At 44.2% G+C, this 21,565-nt stretch overlaps 1 protein-coding gene across 2 annotated transcripts in view; it reads right to left on the bottom strand.

The window, feature by feature from the left end:
- Window positions 1–21,565, bottom strand: part of LOC144126004 (NBAS subunit of NRZ tethering complex-like) — an 87,461-nt gene that overhangs the window by 32,673 nt on the left and 33,223 nt on the right. For both annotated transcript variants that reach the window (XM_077659867.1, XM_077659868.1), the window contains exons 25-39: window positions 20,009–20,182; window positions 19,847–19,920; window positions 19,597–19,656; window positions 18,918–18,986; window positions 17,302–17,424; window positions 16,425–16,527; window positions 15,220–15,428; window positions 14,007–14,119; window positions 13,516–13,592; window positions 12,850–12,945; window positions 11,017–11,138; window positions 5,387–5,537; window positions 4,175–4,341; window positions 1,842–1,974; window positions 251–383 (exon numbers count right to left, since the gene is read on the bottom strand). In XM_077659867.1, the coding sequence (XP_077515993.1) occupies window positions 251–383; window positions 1,842–1,974; window positions 4,175–4,341; window positions 5,387–5,537; window positions 11,017–11,138; window positions 12,850–12,945; window positions 13,516–13,592; window positions 14,007–14,119; window positions 15,220–15,428; window positions 16,425–16,527; window positions 17,302–17,424; window positions 18,918–18,986; window positions 19,597–19,656; window positions 19,847–19,920; window positions 20,009–20,182 (1,804 nt within the window). The remainder of the gene's footprint in view (window positions 1–250; window positions 384–1,841; window positions 1,975–4,174; window positions 4,342–5,386; window positions 5,538–11,016; window positions 11,139–12,849; window positions 12,946–13,515; window positions 13,593–14,006; window positions 14,120–15,219; window positions 15,429–16,424; window positions 16,528–17,301; window positions 17,425–18,917; window positions 18,987–19,596; window positions 19,657–19,846; window positions 19,921–20,008; window positions 20,183–21,565) is intronic.

Below are 21,565 nucleotides of genomic sequence, written 5' to 3'. Positions count from 1 at the left end.
GTTGCTTTAAGAAACAGTTGGCAATAAATTTACCTTCACTGCAGTCACCAATGTAGAAGTGAAAGTAGGTGCCCACCATACTAAAAAAAATTCTAATCTTCTCTGTCTGGCTCACTAAGAAGGAACTTCAGGTGCCTATTACAAATCAAAGTGATAAGATAACTTACAAAAGAAGCTAAGATGCCAGCACAAGAAAAACACGAGACAAAGGAACATAATGTTCTAAACTGAATAAGCAAAATTTGCTTGCCATATGAGCACTGAGCTGAGGGGGACTTGTCATCAATGGCTTCCGCTATCATGGATGCTCGGAGAACATTGAAAAGGTCAGCCAAAACAGGACTCCAGTTGAGGCCCTCGCATTTCTCATATGGCAGGCCATACTGTGAGGAGAAAGCCAAGCAAGCATAGTAAGCTGCAGCAATTTGATGCAAAGAATATAGAGTAAAAAAAAAAAAAGATGTGCCACAAAAATTATGAGAACATTTAACACCAACCATTTTAGTGCAAGGTGCCTAAGAATGCTAACTATGCGTTCAAAACATCATTAAGGCGCATTCATTCAACCATCAAATATGAAACCACCACCTTTGCACTTAAAGGGACTATGCAATGAATAAAAAGTCGCTTTCAAATGTTTTCAATGCTTAGAAATGATGCTAAAAAGCATTCACACTCAGTATGAGTCTTCGGAACTGAGCCGACAATTTATTATGAATTTTTAAATACCGTGTTTTTTAATATTCGCAGGCCGATTGGTGTGCTCGTAGTGACCAATTTTGAAACTAAAATCGTGAAAAAAGACGTCACTATACCCATGACGTCACCAGGCCACCACACGCTGTCATTCGCTGGAGCTATGGCAGCCACGACGTCACGGGCACACTTCCGGTAACCGTGAAAATTGTCTGCTCGTGCCGCCGCGCGACCCTCTCAGGCAAGCGTGAGCCAGGGCATTGCCTTCGTGCATATGGTTTCAATTTTCCTCTGCCGCCTCCTTCTGTCGAGAGTTCCGGAGCCACTCGCAGTGGCTCGCCGAGTTGCTACTGTCGTCGCTGGCATTCAGCCGGTAAGGCATGAACGCATAGGGCTCGATGCCCCTCGCGGCCATAAGCAGTCACACCTCGAGGTCTGGGTCCATTACTGCTAACTACAACAGACGACAAGCAAAGAAACCTGACGCGCGCCACAATCACGCCACCGACGCTGCTGCTGGGGTGCTAGGAGCGACAACCGGAAGTTGCAAAAGGAACGTCAGCGGATGACGTATTCATGGGCGGGACCCAGTTCCAGAGCTGTTTTCTTTATTTTTGTCTGGTGCCCCACCTGAACAAGTTGAGGGGGGAGAGGAGGAGCGTAATTTTTAATCGTCTATATCTTCGGTGTTATTGATGCTAGCTTAAAAATTCTTGCGTTCGGGGCGACGAGTGATGAAATGCCTATCCCTCGTCTGCTTCACGTAATCTCAATTATTTATTGCGTAGTCCCTTTAAATAAGCTTACAATAAGAGAAAGAGGTAAGGCTGTCCTGTCACAGATAACAAAATATGTAAGCACAAAATACCTGGCATTTGCTAGCTTAGCATTACCTGGTGATAAGCAAGGGAACCCTGAATGATAGCTTGGAGCAATTTGGAATGTCAGAAGGAAATATAGCTCTGCCATGAGTGACGTCATAGGCGCAAGCCTATTATAGCTCATGTAGCAGTGTTCACCAGTGGAACAGTTGCTTAACAAGCCAAGCTTTTGTTCTGCTCACTACTAGCTCAAGTTCCCCATTGCTTCTAAAGTACAAATGAAAACATGCAAATCAGCAGTTCATAGTGCGCCAAAGGGCATACCTTGCTGGAGTAGACATCTTTGAAAACCGATTCATAGAATGCTGGGACAGCAAACAGCTTGAGATCATTGTTTGAGCGCACCATGGATGAGGTTCTCTGAATTGGCTTTGGGCGCTTCACACTTGTTAGATTCCTGCAGCAGAAACATTTCACGAAGAAACACAAATAAAGAAAAGTGGGCTAGTTCCATTTTTGCTGCAAAAATTTGACACTGCGAGAGCATGAGAAAGGTAAGTTAATAAAATCGTACAGGCAGTAAGCACATCTAGGAAAGCGCAACAGATGGCATCAAGCTGCAAGTGAATAAGTGTTCTGCACAGCGTGACAGTGGCAAATGTTGAACAGTAGCTTGTCTACATGAAGGCATACCGTGTTCTAGATGAATATATAGCAGAGCCCGATTGTAGACATTATCTTGCATACAGCAACAAAATATTATGCTATACATTATTTATACAAATTATAGGCAAAAAATAAATGGACCATGAGAGCGGATTTAAAATATTATTTCTTCAGACCTGAGTTAAAGTGTTCTGCAATAAAACCTTAAAGTACGATATTTACACAAGTGTAAGTTGACCTATATTTTTTAATTTTAAAATCTGAAGTGGGGGTGGGGGGCATCAAAGCATGGCACCATAAATGAAGGCAAGACAAAAGATATATCAGGAATGCTACAGCGTGGCTGACATTTTATGTTTGCTCTACGACTCTACCCAGTATACTCTGTGCACTTTTTTGGAAGAACAGCACAGAAAATTTTTTTTTTTAAACTTTCAACTGTGCACTCGGCACACAAGGCAGTGTTGATAGCTGATGGAGGGGCTGCTGTTCCAATCGTAGCGCTGCCACTTGGTACGGCAGTGCTTACGGGGAGTGTCATTAGCTGATGGAAGAGCTGACGCCACTCATGCATAATTTCTATTTTGCTCTGTTTGACGCATTTGATGACTGCTGGCCACATATTAACAGTTTTTGATGTAGTGCTTTGTCAATAGTCATTTGCGCTCCAGGTCCAGTAAGCGTCCGGAGCTCGTTCACAACTATATTCAAGATGGCTGGCATTCTTAAGACCAAAGAAAAGCACCGGGCCGCAAGTTAGACGTCTCAGAACAGGTGATCCAGGTGTGGCGGCTGCAGTGAGGCAAAATTTTCAGCTGTTCCACACGATGTCATGGTGCGATTGTTTGTGAAGTATGGGATTTCGCGGGGCAATGACATGGTGTGTTTTTTTTTTTTTTTTGCAAAGTGGGGGATTTCGCTGGACGACAACGTTAGAACGTGCTGTGGGACCACAGCAGTGATGACGAAGGCAGTGCTAGTGAAGACAGTGGCGCAAGTGTGGATGAGTAGTCCAGTGACTAATACATTTTTGTTCTGGAATGCGCCTACGGGCATGCCCCTTTCTTTTTTCCTCATTTGAGATATGGGGGGGGGGGAGTCGACTTACAATCGTGTAAACACGGTAATCCATTTACTTTCCGGCTGATAGTAACTACATCCTTTAATCCAAGTGGGTTGCAGTAAAAGAGATAAAAGGACGATTGCCATAAAAAGCACAACATATCAGGACGGTTGCCATAAAAAGCACAACATGTCAGGACGATTGCCATAAAAAGCACAACATATCAGGACGGTTGCCATAAAAAGCACAACATGTCAGGACGATTGCCATAAAAAGCATAACATGTCAGGACGATTGCCATACAAAGCACAACATATCAGCTACAAACATACTGTAATACATTGCATACATACTGCAAAGAAATAAGAACACTAGCACACCCATAATAGCGCCAAAGTGTTCTGCAATATGTGTGCACACATTTACGCACAATATGTGCATACTGCAAAAACATTGTAGTGCCATTGCAAGCTTTCCACTGGCCTCTGCAGTTCCTAGTACAAACAAATCCAATGCAAAAAGAAACAATAAAGCACTCTCAACTTGTTTGTCCGCCATTTGTACTATCTGACCAGATGCTCATAATCCACATGCTTGAATAAATAATACGAGCAAAAGGACAGCTAATTACATTATGTGTAGGCAATGCGATAGCATTACAAGCTGTTGATGCCTTTCCAGGAAGCGACTTCACTTTCTATCTGGTGACGTCATTTTCTATCTCATGATGTCACTTCACTCCAGCCAATGAGAACGCTTTGGTCTCGTGACGTCGCTTCCCTCCAGCCAGTCAGGTAATTTAGCTTTCAACAACACACTTTTTTTTCCCCCGATGAGGCATATAATTCTATCGCACACACACACAAAAAAATGCGCAGGCCACACTGTACACACCAATCCTAATGAATGAAATCTGTCATGCCCATACCTGACAGTGCTTTTCCAGAAGTCAGCACTACCCAGAGTTGTCAGCATAGAGCGTGTTTTCCCTGCTGTGAACCCCACGAAGCCCCAGGAATTTTCCTGGCTTTCGTCCGACTTCACCGAGTCTCCAGAACCCCACGAAGACAGCACCTTGCTGTCAGGCAAGTGCCCCTTTTGCAAAACGAGACAACAATTAATTACCATAAAAAAAAAGAGGTCTGCTTACCAGTAAAACAGTGTGGCAAACTTATTTTTGTGGGAAGCATCTTTCACACGATCTTTGGGCACAAGGACCTGTACAGTGAGCTTATTGATTTCCACATGAAACATACAAGGCAGATTTCGTTGAAAATCAATCTTGTCGTTTCCTTAAAAACTGTGAAAGGTACCCCCCCCCCCCCCCCCCCCCTTAAAAAAAAATATTCATAGCTATAATTGTTCCCACTATTCTGACTGGCTGACTAACATCTCTTTGTTTTACTGTCGGGTGCCAACTTCAGACAGGAAGGGAATGTACTACCACCAGCGTTAAATGAAACGTAAGCAGGATAACTCAAATGGGATCACAAGAATAGAAAAATATTAGCTAAGACAAGACACAGGTGGCATCCAGTAACAATTCCACGCATAAGTCTCCACACCTTCGAAGTGAAAACAGCTGACAACTGGAACTGTTTGATTTTCCCGTTCCCATCACTGTTCTTCAGTTGTCCAGTTCACCTTTCATTTGATGCTGACAGCATATAAAATATGGAAGAATTGGCCTCAAAATTGGCACAATATATTTTTTGGCTGTAATCTTGATAAACAAAGTCCATTTAACAAGTGGGTTGCCTGGCCTTTGATCCCATTTAGCAATGTTCAGAAAAAAGCTTAGTATTATGTATATATACTATAATTACACGAAATTATTAGAATATACTGTACAAGCAGAACAGTATGCCATAGGCTCCACATTTAGGGGCAAAATGAATACTGCTGTATACATACCATAGCTTATTATGTTGAGCCAACAAGTGAATGGGTAGCAGACAATCTGACAATTTTAGAAAAAGAATTTCCACTGAGAAGAGCATCCATCATCATCATCAGCCTGACTATGAGAACAACACCCATACCTGTCTAAAAAAATGTCTCACCGGCAAGTGTGGATTAAAACACAAGACACAGAAGAGAAGAAACATGGGAGAACACAGCTGTGACAAGGCGTCCTCACCGATTCTTTGCTGGTGCTGCTGGACAGCTCCTCCTGTGGAAGGTCCAGCTGCTGGTAGATCTCCTGCAGTTCCAACATCTGAGTGGCCTTCAGCAGCTTGTCCACTGCAGTGTCAGGGCAGTAGCAGAGGGAGAATGCAAGCAGCTTCTGCCTGGAGCATTTTATTTTTTTTTTGAACAGGAAAAAAAAGGATAAAGGCAGAAGATAATGGAGTGAAACAAATAAAGCCATTGAGCTCACTACAGCAGCAAAATGCACACAACCTGTCCTTCACATCAATAATTTCACGCTGAGCAACAACAAGTACTAAGCTATATTTGTTTTATTTATTTATTTACAGATCCTGCCGTCTCAACTGTAACACATTGTACAGTGTACATGGTATAGCGATACGAACCGGCAGAAATATCGATTTGTACAAGGCTAGATAACACAGAAAAAGGCAGAAATGTTAACTTGTCACATAATTAAGCAGTTGATGTACTAACCGATTAAGCTGGCAGTTTCCACACAAATTCATCCAACTCATTCCACTGCTCAATTATAGAAGAAAAAAAAATGTCTGAGTATTTGAAACACTTAACGTGTGGCTTCAGTGGTATGATGTTCACGCGTTAGTATGATTGGTGGTGGCTGTGTATGCCGGGTGGTGCTTGTGGATGAGCAGATAAACAGGATGAGCGCTACGATCACAGTATTTCAACTTAGAAACTTATGAAGCGTGATGAGATGTTCACGCATGTGCCTGTGCACCAATGATGTAAGTGTAATAAGGAATGTCTTACAAAGCACTGCGTCACGAACAACCAGCAGTACAGTCCAGGTACATACAAGAGGCAGCGATCAATCCAGAGCATGCACGAGGAACGCAGTGTTCGGCGCTCGAGCTTCGGAGCGTTTGGCGCTTCTCGTCGTCTTCGCTAAGCGCCAGCCTCTGAAGATTCCAAAGCCGAAGGTCAGTCTTACAATTTCCCCCGGGCGAAAGGGCATCATCCTGGCAGCCTAGGCCGATATGACGATGGCGGGGTGGTAGTATGGTTTGAGGCAGGTCGTGTGGACAATGGCGCGGCCTCGGCGACGATGATCAGGGGATGGCGTAAGGGGTTCAATGAGGTAATTGATGGGGGATGTCTGCTGAAGAATACGGTAGGGTCCCTGATACTTACTAATAAGTTTGGAGGAAGGCTGGGACCTGAGGAGGGTACCCAGAGCCAGACCAAAGAGTCAGAAAGGTAAGCGGGAGGAAGTGCGGGGGGATCACGGTGCTTTTTTGCTGCTGCTGGGCGTGAGAAGTGAAGGACCGGGAAAGCTGTCGGCATTCTTTGGCATAAGTTGCGGCTTGAGAAAGAGTTGTAAATTCGGAAGCATCAGGGCGGTAAGGTAGAACGGTGTCCATTGTGCAAGAAGGCTCATGGCCGTACAGGAGAGAGTACGGAGAGAATCCAGTGGTGGCTTGAGCAGCGGAGTTATAAGCGTATGTGACAAAAGGAAGAACGCGGTCCCAGTTACAATGGTCGGAAGCAATATACATGGTCAGCATGTCGCCAAGAGTGCGGTTAAAACGCTCAGCCATGCCATTTGTCTGGGGATGGTAGGCGGAGCTTGTGTGGTGAACAATGTTGCATTCCTGAAGGAGAGCTTCTACAACTTCAGAGAGGAAGGCCGGACCTCTATCACTGAGCAGCTCTTTGGGCGCACCATGGCGAAGAATGATGCGATGGAGAATAAAGGAGGCAATGTCGTGGGCTGTAGCGGATGGTAAAGGCGACGTTTCGGCGTTGCGTGTGAGGTGGTCAATGGCAACGATGATCCAGTGGTTCCCGGTTGATGTGCTGGGAAGAGGGCCGTAGAGGTTGATACCAACACGCTCAAAGGGCTGCGCTGGGCAAGGCAGCGGCTGCATAGGAGCAGCGGGTCGGCGAGGTGGATGTTTTCGTTGCTGGCATGCGGTGCAGGACTGAACGAACTGGTGGACATAACGGGCCACCCTACGCGAGTAGTACCGCTGTCGTAGACGGGTGAAGGTCTTCAAGAATCCGGCATGGGCAGACTGGGGATCATTGTGGTAGGAAGAGCAAATGAAGGAGCGCAGATGTGTCGGAATGACGAGAAGCCACTTGCGACCATCCGGGAGGTAGTTGCGGCGGTAAAGAAGCTCGTCTCTGATGGCGAAATGGTGGGACTGACGACGGAGAGCACGGGAAGGAGGTCGAGACGAATGGCCAGATAAGAGATCTAAGAGGCAAGTGATCCATGGGTCTTTGCGTTGCTCAGAAGCCATATCAGCGGACTCAAATGTCACAGAAGGCAGGGCGGATATACAAGGCACTGCCTCAAATGGTAGAGGGGAACGTGAGAGTGCATCAGCATCGGCATGTTTGCGGCCAGAACGACAGATAACGCGAATGTCATACTCTTGGAGTCGCAGAGCCCAGCGCACGAGTCGACCAAAGAGATCCTTCAAAGAGGACTACCAGCAGAGTGCGTGGTGATCGGTGACGTCAAAAGGGCACCCGTACAGGTAGGGGCGAAATTTGACGATCGCCCAAAGGATGCCTAAACACTCCTTCTCGGTGACAGAATAGTTGGCTTCAGCTTTTGTGAGTGTTCGGCTAGCGTAAGCGACAACATATTTGTCAAAGCCTTGCTTGCGCTGAGCGAGTACTGCACCGAGGCCGACGCGCTGGCATCGGTGTGGAGTTCCGTCGGAGAATGAGGGTCGAAGTGATACAGAATTGGTGGAGTGGTCAGGAGGCGACGGAGTGTCGTAAATGCTTCATCACAGGTTGGTCACCAGGCCGAAAGGTCGTGGCTGGAAAGGAGCTTGGTTAGGGGGTCGATGATAGTGGTGAAATTGCGGACAAAGCAGCGGAAGTAGGAGCAGAGGCCAACGAAGCTGCGAAGATCTTTTACAGAAGTGGGCTTCGGAAATTCGGCCACAGCACGCAACTTGGCCGGGTCCAGAAGAACGCCATCCTTCGACACGACGTCCGAGAATAGCAAGCTGCCGAGCTCCGAAGCGGCACTTTTTCAAATTGAGTTAGAGGCCAGCGTCGGCCAGGCAGTGAAGAACGCTCTCAAGGTGCTGAAGGTGAGACGAAAAGTCCGAGGAAAAGATCACAACGTCGTCTAGGTAACAAAGGCATGTGTGCCATTTGAGCCCTCAGAGTATGTTGCCCATCCTGTGCTCGAATGTGGCGGGTGCATTGCAGAGGCCGAAGGGCATGACATTAAATTCATAGAGCCCGTCGGGTGTGATGAATGCAGTTTTTGGGCGATCGGCCTCTGCCATCGGCACCTGCCAGTAAACGGAGCGCAAGTCCAATGAAGAAAAAAACTCAGCGCCCTGGAGGCAGTCGAGGGCGTCATCGATACGGGGGAGAGGGTAAACGTCCTTGTGTGCAATATTGTTCAGACGATGGTAGTCGACGCAGAACCAGATGGAACCGTCTCTTTTCTTAACCAGGACCACTGGCGATGCCCACGAGAGGTGCGACGGCTGTATCACATGGCGCTTGAGCATGTCGGTCACCTGCTCGTCAATGATGCGGCGCTCAGCGGCTGACGCACGGTACGGATGTTGGCGCAAAGGGGCATGGGTGCCAGTGTCAATACAGTGGGTAACGGTGGTGGTGCGGCCCAAGGAAGGTTGCTGGTAGTCAAATGAAGCTTGAAAACGGTGCAGAACGGCGACAAGCTAGTCTCGTTGGGTAGACGTCAGGGCGGCATCGACAGAGCGGTAAAAAATATCGACAGAAGACTGACGGGAAGACTGATGGGAACCAGAAGACTGATGGAAACAGGCGTAATAGCGCTGACGTGAAGGCCGGCCATGCTATTGACGAGGGGGTATGCTGAGGCGGGATCGAGAAAGGCAACACTACCAAGCGATTGGAAACGGAGTAAAGTGGTAGGACAGGAGAATGGGTTGGCCACATAAATTGCGCTGGAGCCACGAAGAATTGTCAGCACGGCATGAGGCAGCAAAACAGGCTTCTGGTCAGCGCATCGTAAAGGGGGGGTGTAAGTGACAGTTGCATCTGAGAGAGCAGCACAAGAAAGAGGCACCAGCACTGAACAGAAAGGCGGAACGTCTGTGTCCTCTGAGACGACCACTGTAGCGGCAGCAGCACTGGGTACATCCAAGGGAACGTCCTTGAAAGGCGACAAGTCAAGCTGAGCACGGGTGCAGTCAATAACGGCGTGATGTGAGGAGAGGAAGACCCAAAATGATGCTGGTGAGTAGTATCTGACCACAGAGCTTGTAAAGGATGTCAACAGAAGAAGAAAAACTACTTCGAAAACGGCTGCATGACAAATGGAGTACAGGCATAAAAGAATATATGGTGTGTGAAAACATGTAGTCTATTTACTCAACCAATGCATGCACTCCCATAATGAACAAGGGCATTATTTGTCAATATATATATATATATATATATATATAACCCAACGTAATAAACAAGCAAACAGCATAAACAGCCTGTCTCGTCCTTCTTTCACCTTTTGTCATCTTTGTTGAACTATGTAATCGCGCTCAAGATGACTAGCATCGTATCTGGAGTGAATCTGCTCAGGATTCCACCTTATTTATGTGCATTTATACAGAGCACCCAAGTTGCATGAACACTGAGTGTACATTGTTATTTGCATCAACAAGTAAGCGCACAAATTTCCAGCAGTGCTAGGCTGGCGATGCTTCGAGAACTGACCTCTGGCCACTGCTCCTGTGTTGCAGCTCATATTGAGCATGATACTAGCTCATTCATAACTATAGTAATAAACACAACCCCAGAAATTTCACCACATTTTTGGAAAAAGGAAAGTGAGTTCATTATGCATGTAGGAAGTACTCAAAGCAACAAATTTCTTCAAAAACAAGGAACACCAACAATGCTGACAGTGCCAGATAGAAAACAAGGTGTATAAAATAGGCAAATGGAATATGAAACACTGACAGAAACTAGCCATAAAACCCATAAAATAAAAAAAGCAAACACTATGACTCAAATTACTCACAGAAAATACTGTTCCCACTTTAACACGTACCTATAGTCGTATGCAAATATGGCAAAAAGCCAAATACAAAAAGACAAGAATTAAGCCAACGATTATGCTTCTCGGTAATGTGATTTTTGAGTGCAGCTGCTCCAGTACTCGAACCGTAGGCGAGCGCATATGGAACACGCAATGCTGAATGGAGGTGGCTCTGGGTTTCGGCTTGGGCAGCACACACAGCGTTCCACCGTCGATGAACCTTGCCTCCAGCAATCGGCCAGTGTGTTTACAACGCGTACTACTCTGGCACCGTCTCTGGCGAGCGACACAGATTACCTTACTACCTGCATACTGCCATCGGCAAGCAGACAACGGCGTGTGCAACTCGGGTGCCGCTTGATACCGCTACCTCCACCCATGACCGGTCTTGCGGGAAGCGTGTACAAGCTAACCTCGAGACCGGCCGTGCTTCACACTACTGCCATACCCTCCTCTTCCACTTTCCTCCTCGCGTTTTTTTGGCTATCGCCGTCTTTTACCCTCCGCATTCAGTTACACCGACGGTGAGGCATGCTGCTCAACCCAGGAACAGGCACCTAAGAGCTGTGCTCTAAAAAGAGAGAAACACATACCGAGCCACAACATCCAGAAACTCAGCACACTCTCCTAGGCTCTGGCAGATCTTCCATCCTTCTGAATGGCTCCCGGCCATCAGCTTTTCACAGATCTCATGGCACTGCTTGTAATCTGAATCCTGTAAAGAAACAGAAATTGAAGGTTGTGCTCCCTTGAGCTTGCTTGCTTGCTTTTCCAGCTGTTTGGGTTAACATTTCATACTAATGGCCACCTGCCCTATTCACTGGAATCCTGCTAATGCCTCCCAACATCTAAGAGTTCTGAAACACTCCTGTTGACCCTTCCCCAATGTTTTTTATGACCTCTCGCTATCTTTCGTGGCTTATGCTGCCTTGAGATTACAGATAAGACATTGCTGGTGGCGCCAGTTTTTTAGTTAGCATTCAGAAGTAAACGAGAACAATATCGTTAAACATGAAGTCCAATGGAATGAAATTTGTCAATGATTAGGATTGTTGCAGGTGCTTCAACTATACCTGCTCCTGAACCTTTCAGTGCACTAGCAATGCTCAAAAAAAAAAAAAAGTCTAGATATTGTTGGTTGCAAAGAAATACAGCTAAGAGGAATTGTTTCAGGCCCCTTTTGAAAACACCCTAAATTCCCCTGTAAATGCCTCTTTAAATAATCGTGCTGTGACAGAAATGAAAGCTCAATGCCCGATATGAAAGGGCATGAACAAAAAACTTCAAATTAAAAAAAACGAAAACACTAGAATTTTGATCATGCAAGGGCAAGGGAAAAATTAGAAAAAAAAAGCAAAAGACAAATCTCAATATTTGAGACAAACTAAAAAATAAAGTTCAAAGGATGATAGCAGTGATCATACCCATGTGAGACCACACATCCCATTACAAATGAGCGCGCATTCTGCCAGAACCACTATGCTAGACTAGAAAGGTTTTCACAAGCCTTCGGCAGCCATGTCAGTGCACACTGACATGACTGCTGGCAGTCAGCCAGTCCAACTGCATTCCCTTTTGCTGTCCCATTCTTGCCATTTTTTTTAAGTCATGATGCAGAGCACAAGCTACTTTAAGTCTGTCACACTGAGCGAAGAGGCAGAGCAGGGAGGAATAATGACAGTATCTAAGTTGCTCGTCAGTGAGTGCAGTTTGCTCTGCATCACTTAATGCTACACAAAAAGGCTTGAATGTTATTTCGACACCATTACTGCACAACTGTTGTCCTTGCATCATCCATGTCTTAACTGCAGAACGTGTCGAGTTCTTTCTCTACGAAAAGGCCACTGGTTGATTGCCATCACTTGGATCACCTCTTAGCATAGGCATGCACAGGCCTCTCCATGAGGGGGGGAGGGGTCGCGCCTCCTTTGCCCCCCTCTGCGCACGCCTATGCCTCTTAGTATGGTTCTGATGGCCACAGGCAAGCACGGATTTTAAGCCTGCAAAGTCTGCTTTCCTTTCTTTAAATCCACTCCAGAAACCTGCAGAAGGAAGAAGGAAGGCACACCAGCTGCATCTGAATGCCTTTACACAGACTGCCAAAGCTCACCTCACACCACGTTCTTCCTGTTTCCCGAGTGCCAGGAACCAATCTTCAATAAAATCTACGCTGCCTCAGACCATTTCAAGGTTAGAAACATCAATTTGCGTCCTAAGTGAGTGGAATAGGCAGAGTGGCCCCGCATTTGAAAATTGCAACTGGTTACCATAACTAAGCAGCGCGGCCAACTGAGCTGTGCTAGGCGTGTAAGCTGATATTCTTTCAGGATAGGAATCCTCTGGAGGTCCCCCTTACATTCCTAGAGCATCTCTCAGGCTCCATGGAAATGTATTTTTAGGGTCCAGCATGTCACCCAAAGGCATACCTCGAAGGCTGCATCCGCAAGCAAGGAAAGCACAGCCCCTTCACGACGTGCCGTGTCCTCACCGTAGAGGTGCAGGAGTTCTGCAAGCTTCAGAACCTGAATAAAGGTAGCGAGCAAGAGATAAAAAAATGATTGTCAGCTTCAGTCATCTATAAACTACTCACTTCTAGATGTAACCTAAACAAAAAGAATCCTCTGAAACCAAGTGACATGCTAATTCACAACACAATACTTGAACCATGCATTATTTGGTAGAATTAGATAACGATTTAGTGACTGATATAAAAAATCATAACAAATAGTTGTGCATTCCCTAAATTTACTGCAAAGACAGTTGGCGTAGATGTGGAAAGCCTACAAAACAAAACAGAACCACCATACATCATGAATAGACAAAACTACACTTTCGTAAAATTCACATAAAAAAAGAAAATTTTTTCTACTAGCACCCTTTTTTAAGTATTTTATACAGTGCACACAGCACAGAAGTCTGTCATTTAAAGTTTTTTCAACACTTGCAAAGCATGCCCTTGACATTGCCCAGTGAGATTAATGAGTGCTGGGCCAATGCACCAGAGACCTATGCAGCAGTTAAAAGAAGCCCAGGCCAGAAAATATGCTGCAGGCTTTTCTCAGGGGATGAAATAAACTAGTTGTAAACGTTACCTTGCTCGGCTGTTTGTAGGCATGCGGAGTTTGACATAGAGCCTCCCTCACCAGCTCCATCTTATCACAGTGGTGTGCTGAAAGACAGAAAAAAAAAAATCACATGATATTAAGCAAACAATGGCAATGTTAAAACCGCACAGTATTATTATGCAGTAAGTAATGCAGTAATTTTGCACCTCTGTTCGCTATCTACCCGCTCCTGCATATCAGGATTCCTTGCAGATTTCTTTGCATGTAGACTAAAAAAAAAAAAAATAGAAGAGACTGCACTCGCTTTTAATTCATATGCTTGGCCTATTTTTTTTTTTTTTCATTTACGGTATCAGCAGCTCTGTCATTTGCTGCTACACTTTTCTGTGCCCATTAAACAATGTTACACTTGATGGTCTAACCAAATAAAAATTTACAAAATGACATCTCAAGACAATGCCTTCATTGAAAAGAAAAAAAAAGAAAATGGCAAGAATACGAGCCACTGAATAAGTCACCTTGGACGGGGAGTGCACCAACTTTGAATTGATTCAGCAGGGGCAAAGCTGACAAAAAGTCCAACTCTGCCTTCACTTCAGGGAGCCGGCTATCAAGGATATGCAGGCATGCTCTGCAGCAGAAATGCAGCAAAGCATCAAAATCATTAGATGTGCAGAAGTTTCAGCTGCCACTTAAATATCCACGATGCACATGCCTATCAAGAATGTACTTCCGAGTCAAGAGCCATACACACATCAGTGCTTAGCTGCCCTTGTTTAGAAGCATTACACTGCAAAAGCATGTTCACATCGCACAATTTTAGTTTGTTCACTGCAACCTGCAAGAGTCGTGGTTATTTTGTTGAAACAGCTTACAATCCAATGTGACATACAAACAAAATTAAAATGGTTAAAAGAATTTTTCCAAACTGTTCACTTCCTCCAGGGTAGATGCCGGCCCTGACATCCCTTGTAGCCCAGGCCCACATGGGGAGCACTGTCTTTGGGCAGCAGGTGAATGCAGAAGTTTTCCGATTACAACATACTGCAATGTCGACGACAAAGCCAACACTATGTATTTCCCAAGAAGCCTCTCAAACTGCTATTTGTGTAAAAAAAAAAAAACTGTTGGCCGAGAAATGTAATTAACCTACGTCTACAGTAGCTATCACCTCTATTGATATGAACAAAAACAATTTCATAAACGCTCATTTTTAAATGTGATAGGCAGTTCGGGTGTTATATCTCGCCTATTAAGCAACACAAGTCTCGATTCCTGGCTTTGATCCAGCATACTTGTGATGTGCTTGTATGTGTTCCCACTGCTCTTCTCTCGCCATCAACACCCATCATACCGTTATTTCACCTCTTTCCCCACTGCAGAGTAGCAGGTCGGAGAATCTTCACTCAGGCCGACTCTTCTGCCTTCGTATCCAAACCTCTCTCTTTTATTCATGCACAAAGACGAACAATACCCAATCTGTCGGTGAGCTACTGCAATTCCCAAAAACTTTCCCACTGCTTAAAATTTTCCTATTTTATCAGTCACTGCATGCCCTGAGAGCCTGCTGCACTGGTTTTCCAGCAAGGCTTTACTGCCACTGTAAAGGTACATAAACTGGCCTCAGTGAATTCTGAAGCGCTTTGCCAACAAGACCAAGTCAACCTAAAGTTTATAATGCTTCCCTCAACCAGAAACCACCTTAAAAATGCCCATCAAGGACAGGCTTACCGTGCTAGTGGAATGCAGGAATCTGAGTGTGAAGCTGCTGAATCGACATACTCTCTGGAAGCAGAGAGAACCAGTTCCACAGAGGTCTCATATGGCAAGCTGTTTGGATGGTTTGGTTTGGAAGAGCCTTCTTTGTGGCAAGTCAGCAACTTCGATGCTGAACCAATAAATTCCCGGTTTCCGGAGCCAAGCAATGCGTGAGCCACCATCTTATAATGGGAAGCAAGAAGCAAAAAGCAGCACCTTAGTCACCTCAGTTCACGGAAATGCTGCACAAAGCAAAAAGCTGACAGGTGCCAGAATCAGAATTCTTGTCCTATAAACTCCAAAAATACCTGTTCTTTTCCAAAGTAAGCAGGTCCTCTTCCTACCCCAAGAAAGGGCTCACTCCAAAAAGCACATGTGTCCACCTGCTCATTCCCACCTGGTAATGCCCAAATGGTAATGCCCAACTAGTAATGCCCAACTGGACCTCACAACCACCCATATGGGCTCATAAGACAGCCTACTCCCTGGCCTAACTGGAATATCTTTCTCAATAGCCAAAAGGCAAACATGGGAGTCTTAGGTTATGGATTATTATGCAAATATTGATATAATTTATCCCAGAAAATGCGCTACACACCTAACTGTAAAACATGGTTGCCTTTGCAAAGTAGCCAGTCATCAAAAAAGGACATGCTTTCTGATGACTGTACAGTGTGAACTGCCACTTATGAATTAATTGTACTGTTTTCATACATTATGGACTTAGATACAGAGAGTCAACAAAACATGGCTCATGGTTTTGAGACACTTAATGATGGGGAAGCTGGTAATTAGTTCTCAAACATCATAATGATGGCATGACATATGTACAGCCTTTGTCAAAAGTTTAGAGCACAAGGGGTTTGCTTCTAGGCCATGCCACGTGGCTCGTTACGCATCGCCAGTGTTCTAGACCTAGTGAAGGTGAGAGGAATTCTCATCCTCACCCCTGTGGAAGTCAGGACTTTCAAAGATGCCGCAACAGCCCCACTACGTGGCTTAGAAGCAAACCCCTTGGTCTCCAAGCTTTTAACAGAGTCTGTATATTGCAAAACATAGTGACAAGACACGTGTATCCTTTTTGTGCCATATGTTGTGCCTGTAATGTCATGCTAGGGTTCCTGTGTTTAAGAGGTCCACAGCTTTGTCATCCACGCTCAGAAACTTGAGTGAATTACCTTGACACAGTCAGCTGCTGTGATTCTGTGGAAGACCTTCTTTTGAAATTGCAATATGTCATCCAAAAATGCACTCCATTCATTTTCAGAGAGTGGAGGAGTTCTGAAAGCAAGCCAAAGTTTCCAATCATCAATAAGAAATCATCACCAGTGTAGCTTAATCTACCGTAAGGCAAAGGCCCAGTTTGATAAGTACAAATGTTTACGGGTTGAAAGTTCAAAGAAAAAAATTTTTCTGTGGTTCAGCAAACCAGTTCACTGAAAAGTTTGGAAGCATGAAAGAACATACATGCTGCATCCGCTGGAATGAATATGAGCTGGTTGGGTAGTTGGACAAAACAGAAACAATTTTTTTTTTTCAGAAAACCCACATCTCATAAAATTCTGTCCAGGAGTGCACAAGCATACAAATACACAATAAGAAATACAAAAATGCACATCAACTCATTAATTTCAGAAATGATTGTTTTGTAACAATACATCTTTAATAAAAAACAAATAAAAGTAGCTTCATATAGTGCGTCCAACAGCAATGGTAAGATGATGAAGATAATGGCTACAATTCTTTGTAACAGGTGAGCTGTGGGGCTTGGTGCACAGCGAAGCCAGAAAGATATGATTAAAGTAAAGAAAAAAAGAATATTATAACAATTGTCCACAGTGTTCTGGCGGAGACCACTTCAACACTTGAGTCATCGTATTGCACCCAAAGTGCCAATGGTGTTTCAGGCGGCCTTTCATGTTTTGAGTGTCGCCCTGTCACGGCCCTGTCCAAAACCAAGCACATCCGGCAGGGAGTCGAAGATGGCATGAGGGAGGATTTCATCACGCCTGACCACAATGACGGCAAGAGTGGAACTGTTGCCAATACACCCACCTCTTCAATGCAGCAGATGTCACTCTCTTCAGCAACAGTTCTAGTTGCTTCACGTCATTGGCACTGTCAGCAAGTACTCTAACACAAAGCTTGGCACCGTAGCGCTGGAGACACTCTGCGACTCTTAGGGAAAAGGAAGAGCAAGACATTAGCATGAAGAGACTATCTCCACTCACTTCACTTATATGCTCCTGCAAATGAAGTGCTGCAGTGATAAAAAGAAAGTAATTATACTTATGGCCATGAAATGAAATGCAAGCTTAAGGGTGGGGGGGCTGGTCTTAGATATAAAAAAAAGGATATATTAATGAAGTCATAATTATGTTGTCTTCAGGGAACATGCATTTTTGTGTGCTGATTTTAAATGTCATTGAACTTCATGTAAAACAAGTCCTTGAGCACTTATTTAACACATCATGTAGGTTTTTGCGAAGAGCATTGAAGAAGTTTTGCTGCAGGAAACTTGTTGTAATGCACAGCATTGCTTTGTCTTGATATCAAGGAATGCAATAAGGATGATCGCCCTGCCTATCATATAACCTGCCTTAAGGGATTCTGAAGTTGCCACTTCAGAAACTGGAAGAAAAGTTTGTAATCCCATTTCTGGAGCGTCAACTTCAAAACCCTATAACTTAAGTTCTATGATAGGCTGGATGGTAATTTTCCCTTCATGCACTCCTTGATGTCACGAAAAAGGAATGGCATGCATTTTAGCATGTTGTTTGCAGCAAAATTTTTTAAAAGCTTTCAACAAAAAGTTATGTAGCATACAGTCAAACTCCGCTACAACTAAATTCATGGGGTGCGCGAAAAATTTCGTTGTAGCGGAAATTTCGTTGTGGCGAAATCAGCCCAAAAAAACTAAGATCTGACTGCACTGTTCAAAAATATAATTTCCAAAAAACTCGGTCATCTTGGCTTGCGTCTTTTTAGTGGACATGAGCCTCGTGGTGCGAGTTTCCACACTCGGCCAACAACTGCATCACGATGTCGTCGTCATGTGCACCAATGAAAGCACGAATGGTGTCAAATGGGTCCGTCACATGCAATGCAGTTGGCAGGGCTGGTGCATCTTGCATGCCGCTCTCATCTTCGGACGAGGCGTCGTTGTGGCGGGCCTCTTCAATTATTGCTTCATCGGTTAGCTCCTCGCATGCTACCACGCATGGCGCCACCCATTCGCACTCGACGCACTATGGGGCACACATCAATTCCAGGAAGCGTTTTCGGTGAAGTTAAATGCCATGAACATACGGACGGGTAACATTATGCTTGTTTTGTCGTAAAATAAATATTAAGCCCATCTCCTCTCAACAAAAATTTCGTTAAAGCGTAAACGCGCCTGAGAAGATAATTTGTTGTGGCGAGAGCTAGCATGCATTGTTTTCTATGGCTAGCTGACGGGGAATCAGAAATATTTCGCTGAAGCGGCGTTCGTTGTAGCGGGGTTAGACTGTATTACATATGTACACAGGCACTAACTTTACATGAAATTAAACATAAATTTGAAATCAACACGCAAAAGCAAATGTTCCGTTAAAAATGTCATAGTTATGACTATGATAGTAAAAACTGACAAGGAAGCAACAGCTATCTATGCAGCTCAATGTACTTACTCAATGTAGCTTTCAAGCGTATCCAGCTCATTATGCAAGCGCCTCAGCTCCTCGCTTTCGACATCACCACTGTAACAAGGCACAATTAGCCACACTGTGAGCAGTTGTTCAGGAAAGATAAAACAATCCTGCTGTAAAATGAATGTTTGCGATATTCCTTGAGGTATAGCCCCACTGAAAGCATTAAATCACAGCTACAATGGAAAAATTGCACCCAACAGCGTGCTTGCACAAAAACTTCATGAAATGACCTAAACTTTAATTATGGCACTCGTAATGCAAGAGACCGAAAGGTGCATAATGCAGGGTGTGTGCAGATAAGTGCCAACAAATCAAAACAGCTGAAATACGAATGCGTTATGAAGAAAAATTTTTGCAGCATGCACTCCACACACACACGATGTTGTGGCAAAATAATCTGCAGTTACAAAAAAATTTGCAAAAAAAATTCCCCACAATTGCTCCCAGCCCTAATGATTCTGCAGACACTTGTGTGCTTGTGCAGTTTATTATTCAGCAACGTGCCACAGTACAATGCAGAACACTGCAACTCTGAAATTAATCAGTCTTTGCCCTCAACAGCTTACCGAAACTTGCCTTCCTAAAGTTCTCTTTGTATTTTCCCCTCCCAATTTCTTCAGCTGATTTCGCAGTGAAAACACTCAGGACTGCCACTCACCTTGCACCTCGCTGTGGAACACATTTGATAATTCTCCCAATGTAGTCCAGCTGATCCTCTCTACACGTAAGAACAGCAAAGACGGTGCAAGACATGTTTAGTGGTCATCACACAGGCCTTTAAATTTGCCACTTGTTCTTTAGCTCGAAGCAAGAAAGGTGTCAACAGTACATCTTTCAACTTAGGCCTGCACAAGCAGCTTTGTAATGTTAGCAATTGGGAATCAAAAGCAGCAAACATTGCAACAAACCTTTCACAACTGCGGACGCACAATAAGGCCAGTTCTGCCAGTTCGTGGACATCTTGCAATATTCGCTCTGGATCCTTCATAGAGAAAGGAGTAACATTCAGGCTGTAACGAACAAGGCTGGAGTGCAGTTCAGATTATCGCCAGAAGGGTACCCAACTATACCTCGAGGTTGGAGTTCTCGAAGACTTGGACACATGGTGCCAGGTCTTCCTTTGCTGTCTCCGAGAAAAATTCTCCCAGCAGACGACGACGGCTGCCTGGTGAAGTTTTCTCGCACCGATTCACAAAAGGTAGCAGCCAATCCCGCACACAAAGCACATACTTCTTGTCTGAGCTCTGTGTGCAAAGTCGATGGGCCAACGTCTCCAAGTTAGACTACTCAAATAAAACTTATGACCTTAAACTTTTAAATAGCAATTGAAAATTCTGAGTTAATGGTCACATCACAATCCTTAGAGTTCCCTCTCTCCAACACAACAAACCATTTTCCAAAATACCAAGTGGAACTATGCTAAAACAGTAAAAACAGCAAACCAAAATTTAAACTTGGTTCAAGGCCAGAAACAATGCTTCAATCGATGCTGTGATGACATCACAAACATTGCTGGAAAAAGCAATTGCGTGCACGTTGAATGGCTGAAACAGCGATTGGAAATGATGACTCTACTTACAAAGTACCTCAGACAAGCCAAATACAACCCTTATAATTTGTTCAGCAAGCAGGAGGGTGGAGGGAGGGGAAGGAAAAATTTAAAATTCATTTGCACAAGAAAGAAATACCACACAGCTGCCTAACTTTGCGAAATGATCAGGACAGAGAGGAAAACCTACAGTAAATGTTTTGTTAAAATATTCAAACCTTGAAAAATTTCTAATGTTGCCCTTTAATATTAATGCGCACTCCTATTATACAATGAATGGCTTGCTATACTTATTATACTATTATACTATACTACTAACTATAGTACTATTATACTATACTATAGCTGGTGTTTCACCTAAGATATTCTGCAATAGTATTTAAAATAGGCTTTTTGAGTTAGAAGAGTGCTTTTTTCGGCATAACAATCTTAGCAGTGTAGTGCACCAGAATACAGCTAAGACACGCTAACTAGTTAACCGATATTGAATAGTTAACTTCTAACTAATACTGTTAGTCACCTTATTTATCATTAATAAATGTGTCACAGCACCACCTTATTTACTGAGAGGCATGTAGCCTACCGTAAGTAATATCCGTATCAGTTTTTGTAATTTTGAAAACGCAGTTACCCTCGGCGCTCTGGCCCAACAAATTTTGCCTACATCATGCCTCAATACATGCACATTCAAAAAGCTTGCAGGCAAAGCAGCCCTTCCAGTGCATGTAACTCGTTGAAAAAGCCAAAATTTGTTGGGCTACAGTGCTGACAGTAACAGTGTTTTTGAAATTCTAAGAACTGATATAAACATTACTTACTGTAGGTTACATGCCTATCAATAAACAAACAGATTAACGGTAATAGTTAAAAAGTTAACTACTCAATATTAGTTAACCGGCCTACTATTTCGCACATCATAGCTCAATTCTGACATGCTACACCACTAACAATGCTGTGCCGAAAAAAAGCACTATTCTAACTCGAAATGCCTATTCTTAATAACTGTAGAACATCTTTGGTGAAACATTCGGTATTTTTCACAATGCACCAGCTGGCTCAACAGTTAAGTTTTCTAAAA

Source organism: Amblyomma americanum, chromosome 3, assembly GCF_052857255.1.
Source record: "Amblyomma americanum isolate KBUSLIRL-KWMA chromosome 3, ASM5285725v1, whole genome shotgun sequence".
Taxonomy (NCBI): domain Eukaryota; kingdom Metazoa; phylum Arthropoda; class Arachnida; order Ixodida; family Ixodidae; genus Amblyomma; species Amblyomma americanum.
This window is presented reverse-complemented; position numbering and strand designations above follow the sequence as displayed.